This window comes from Pyrus communis, chromosome 5, assembly GCF_963583255.1.
Source record: "Pyrus communis chromosome 5, drPyrComm1.1, whole genome shotgun sequence".
Classification (NCBI taxonomy): domain Eukaryota; kingdom Viridiplantae; phylum Streptophyta; class Magnoliopsida; order Rosales; family Rosaceae; genus Pyrus; species Pyrus communis.
The window spans coordinates 26,304,738-26,309,716 of NC_084807.1; the positions used below are offsets into that span (position 1 = coordinate 26,304,738).

General features: G+C 38.2%; 1 protein-coding gene across 3 annotated transcripts; it reads left to right on the forward strand.

The window, feature by feature from the left end:
• LOC137734022 (trehalose-phosphate phosphatase A-like) lies at positions 1 to 4,773 on the forward strand. 3 transcript variants are annotated; one of them, XM_068473266.1, is made up of 13 exons: positions 1 to 275; positions 555 to 620; positions 2,155 to 2,539; positions 2,655 to 2,795; positions 2,879 to 2,950; positions 3,078 to 3,203; positions 3,300 to 3,356; positions 3,473 to 3,574; positions 3,738 to 3,815; positions 3,914 to 3,983; positions 4,080 to 4,150; positions 4,239 to 4,331; positions 4,449 to 4,773. In XM_068473266.1, the coding sequence occupies exons 3-13, from the start codon at positions 2,243 to 2,245 to the stop codon at positions 4,482 to 4,484; spliced, it is 1,143 nt and encodes a 380-aa protein (XP_068329367.1). In that variant the 5' UTR covers positions 1 to 275; positions 555 to 620; positions 2,155 to 2,242; the 3' UTR covers positions 4,485 to 4,773. The 3 variants fall into 3 exon arrangements, with proteins under 3 accessions (XP_068329367.1, XP_068329366.1, XP_068329365.1); XM_068473265.1 differs by adding an exon at positions 1,205 to 1,498 and having other exon boundaries at positions 8 to 275; positions 4,239 to 4,773; XM_068473264.1 differs by having other exon boundaries at positions 8 to 275; positions 4,239 to 4,773.
• Positions 4,774 to 4,979: the final 206 nt, after the last annotated feature.

The window sequence follows — 4,979 nt, forward strand, 5'->3', positions numbered from 1 at the left end:
AACCGCGGTGGAGTTTGTAGGTTGGGGAGGGGTTTTGCCGGGTTGGATTGGGGAGCACGTTTCTCGTCCAACCCGAAACTCTCTATAAATTCCGAAACTCTAAAATTCAGGGCTTTCTTTCATCTCTCTCGTCCGCTCATTTGCCGATTTTATACGTTTCTTTATTTGCCCCTTTTTTATTTTACCTAATTGGCCGCTTCCTTCGCGATTCTCCGCCATAGCTTTTTTCCCTATTATTTCCGATTTTCTGCGCAGCCAGTTTCTTGCGGATTAAGGTGAATATTTTACATTCGTTGTTAAAGCCTCTCCCTTTTCTCTGTCATCTGTTTGGCCGCCGAGAAAATAATATCACCCTTTTGTCTTTTTGCCGAGAAAATAACAGTGCCGTTTGTTTGAATTGAAGCGGCGGCTGCCGAAGAATGTTTCTTTCGTTTTTGTTTTCCCCTTTTGCTTTCCTCTGTTTTCTTGGCTGCTAAACAGAGCATTTCGGATTTTTCCATCCGCCTCACCGGTTTTTTTATCTGCTGCTGATTTTTGATAATTTGGTTTTGAAGGTTTCCTACATCCGCCCCTGCATTTCGAAGACTGCTGGCGCTTCGGATCAAAATTTCTTCAACCTGGTACGTCGTCGTTTCGCCACTTCTTTCTTCTTCTTCTTCTTCTTCTTTTTCTTCTTCTTTCAGTTTCCCACCTAATGCTATTCGAAAATTCGAATTGCCGAGTGTATTTTTTGTTTCCTGGTTAAGAAAAATATAAACTTTTTAGCTCTAAACATGTGATTAGTTAATAAAGTTTTGATCTTTGGCACTGATGAGATTTGGGTTCTGTGAATAATTAAGATTTAAGAGTATAAATTGATATAATTATGGTTGTTTTCTTTCCTAATTAATTTTTTTTTCTAACTGCAAAAATAGATGATGTCATCATTGTCTCCTGGTAAGCTGTTTTCGGTTGAGCTGATGTCATATTGTTCTTTTGTTCTCATCCTTTGATTTTTCACTCCAATTTGTTAAATTTATTTTCTTTGCTTCAATGCAAATGATTGGTCAAATGTCGAAACCATGTCGTAATATGCAAAACCAAGATGGGGAAAATTAATAACAAAAGAAAAGTCTTAGTCATTGAAGTCATTTATGCAAAATGCCAAAATCTTGACCTTAGACTTCAACCCTACTCTTGGGTTTGTCTCCGTTGAACTTTCCAGGATGCTGCAAGCGGCGTGTAGTTCAAGAGTGTTTGCCCGAGTCTTAGTTTATAAATCCCCCTCCATTCAAAAGTAAGAGCGAAAAGTATAGTCTTTTGCAACTTGTATTCTTTTTGAGGTGGTCGTACATTTTCTTGCATCCAAATCTGTCCATTTCATATGTTTTTGAAGATTCCATGTTTGTGTGTAGGCCCCTTTTTGTGGTTATATATATTCATCTAATATGTTTTCATCCCCCGGTGTGTGGACATAGGAGCTGTTAATGGTATGCAACTACCAGTCACATATTTTCGGGTGAGCTGTATGTCCAAACATTTGCATATCTTCCCTTGCAATATTTGTAGCCGGAGAATCTGTAGTGTTTTTGTATTCCTCTGCGTTTTGTGTAGATTAATTGTATGTTTTAGCACAGTTGATTGCGTTTAAACATACGCATGCTTTTCTGAGTTATGTTTGGTGACTAACACGCTGATTTAACTCTCAAAGTTCACCACCATATGCTTATTCTGCGGAGTTAGAGGAGTGTTGTATTTGTGTAAATTTGCACAAGTAGTTTCGCAACCCTTGAGGTTCTAGTTTTTCCCTTTTAGCTATGGGCTGTGTATTCCCTCCTGTGTGCAAAACTTCATAGTGTGCTTCAATTTCGGAAACTAAGAAATTGGACCGAACACGTTGCTGCTACTTTCAAAAGAAATGGCATAATCGCAGCTAACGGATCATTGTTCTGTGTATATAAAAAATTTGGCATGTCCTTGTGTTTTTTGAAATTCTCTTGAAGTGGAAACACGTGCTTATTTTCAGTTAGCTTTTAGCATATATTGCCTGAAAGTGTGCTTCCTATATTCACAGAACCCTCCTCTTTGGAATATTCTGTAATATCCAAAGCATAGAAGGCTAATGGAATTTTGTTTTGTCTAACTCGTGCAATGGTTGTTTTTCATTGATTACAGGGTCATCTGAAGAAGCTATAATAGATTTATACACTTGTTTATTTGTGATAACATTATTTCGTACAACGGGGCTACAAATCTGGATCCAATGGACCTGAAATCAAATCATGCTTCTCCCGTTCTTGCTGATCCTCCACCCTTGAGCAAGTCAAGACTTGGTGGCGTCCATACCAGCCTGTTACCGTATTCAACTCCAGGAGCAGCTTTCCCTGGAGGTCTATACCTAACAATCCCTAGGAAAAAGAATGCATTACTTGATGACGTTCGCTCTAGCTCTTGGCTCGATGCCATGAAAGCTTCATCGCCTCCTCACAGAAAGATAACGAAGGATGTTAACAATGAGTCTGGGGCAACAGATGCTGATATATCTTATCACACATGGATGGTAACAATTATTCCTTTATGTTTTTTTTAACCTCCAATAGGCTTTGAATCTAAGTTATTTATGCAGTACTTAACATCTTTCTGTCTAATTAACATCTTTCTGTCTAATCTTGCAGGTCAAGTATCCATCCGCACTTACATCTTTTGAGCAAATCTCTAATTATGCCAAAGGCAAGAGAATAGCATTGTTTCTTGATTATGACGGGACTCTTTCACCAATTGTAGATAACCCTGACTGTGCCTTTATGTCTGATGCCGTAAGTACATCTTGATACTTGTATATTTTATGCAAAACTTAAAACGCTCTGCTTGCTCATCAAAGATATTTTAATCTTTTTAGATGCGTGCATCCGTAAGAAAGGTAGCAAAACATTTCCCAACAGCAATTATCAGTGGAAGAAGCCATGACAAGGTAATTGCTAGCCCGAGCCTTAAACATGAGCATGGCATACTCTTCGGCGATCATCTGTTTGTTTACATTTTTTACAATCTTTTCTGGTGCTTGCTGATTTTGATTGTTCTGTGTCCTATTCTATCAGGTATACGAGTTTGTAAAACTAAATGAACTCTATTATGCGGGTAGTCATGGGATGGACATAATGGCCCCGGTTATACAAAGTATAAACGATGACCAGAGAAACTGTTTTAAGTCAACTGACAAAAAGGTAATTGGCTGCAAGCTCTCGCCCTCTCATGCGCACAAAATAAATATGCGCGTATGTTCTGTTCTTTTAACATCTTTTGGTTTTTTGTACATTCAGGGTAAGGCGGTTAATTTGTTCCAGCCTGCAGCTGAATTTTTACCGACGATTAGAGAGGTTTGTAAATTTCTTCTCTGTTATGGTGTGCATCAATATAATAAACAAGATGTCCCTTCCTATCTTTTCTGTTACGAATGATGAGATAGTGTTCTGATTTTTTTATGCTTGCCCAGGTATTTAAATTGCTCGTTGAAAGTACGAAAGACATTGAAGGAGCTATAGTTGAGGATAATAAGTTCTGTGTCTCTGTACATTACCGCAATGTAGATGAGAAGGTAGTCTCTTGTTCGAGCACTAAATTTGATTTACTTTGAGTTGAAGATATTTTGTTTTTTCCGGCAGAGGGAATAAAAAACAAGGAGAGGCTGGAGGAGCCTCTCTTTTGTTATGCAGTAAAATTTTCTTTTGCGTTTACTAATTATACACTGTTGCCTTCAGAGTTGGCCTGCGGTTCTGCAATGTGTCCATGAAATTCTTAAAGACTACCCTCGTTTGCGCTTGACTCATGGGCGAAAGGTATTTTTAAAGGCCTAAATGCAACTGATCTACCTTAATTTTCTATCTTTGTGCTATGGTAATTATAATTCAATACGTTCTATTTTCTTTATTTGTAGGTTTTAGAGGTTCGACCTACAATAAACTGGGATAAAGGGAAGGCCGTCACGTTTTTACTCGAATCTCTTGGTGAGTATTTCTACTCTCTCCTGCTGCTTTAAAGTGATCTTCAAGAATTCATCGAATTCCATCTTATACTCGCCCTACGATGAATTTTTGTATCAGGACTAAGTAATTGCGAAGATGTTCTTCCAATATATATTGGCGACGACCGCACAGATGAAGATGCATTCAAGGTAAAACTCGAAAATTTTGTTATCGTTTTGTTTTGACGGTCTTCTATAAAACCGATCAAATTGCTAACTTGATGGGGGACTGTTACAGGTCTTGAGGGAAGGAAACCAAGGTTACGGCATTTTAGTCTCGGCCGAGCCCAAGGACAGCAATGCATTTTACTCTCTCCGGGATCCCTCGGAGGTAATGGAGTTTCTTAAGTCACTGGTTATATGGAGGAAGTCAAGTGCTCTATAAAAATTACTGCATAGATAATTACATAGAAGACATAATCTTGACATGCTTGTACGACGAAAACAGGCTGGACGGACTGCTTTTTTTTTAAGTTTTTTCTAGATAAATATACTCCAAGAGGTTTGGGGAAGCAGGCCGGCATGGAAGAACGCTTGCTGGTCTCCGTTCGTCGCTTCTTGCCGTTTTTTGGCCGTGAAAAGCTTTGTGCCTTAATTGTAACTGCCTTCGGTTAATTTATCTTCTGGTTTTACCAATTAAGGCGCCTTCATTTTTTTCTCTTTCTTTCGTTCTCAATGTATTAATTATTTCATTCCTTTTTATTTTCCTCGATTCCTCTTGGATTTTGGATTTTGATTCTTTTAATTACATGAAATACATGCATCATGTTGTATTTTTCCTTCCTTTATGATAATGTGATATTCTGATAGAGATTTGAATTCAGGATTTAATGGGGCAGGCGCGTAGCTTAAAAGAAATAGAACAATAAAAATATAAGAATTATCACATGTTGAGTCCATTTAAGATGCGTTTGTTGCATCGGATTATCTTGGACTGGACTAGCTTCAGGGACTAAGTTGAACTAGCTTGGCTTGGACT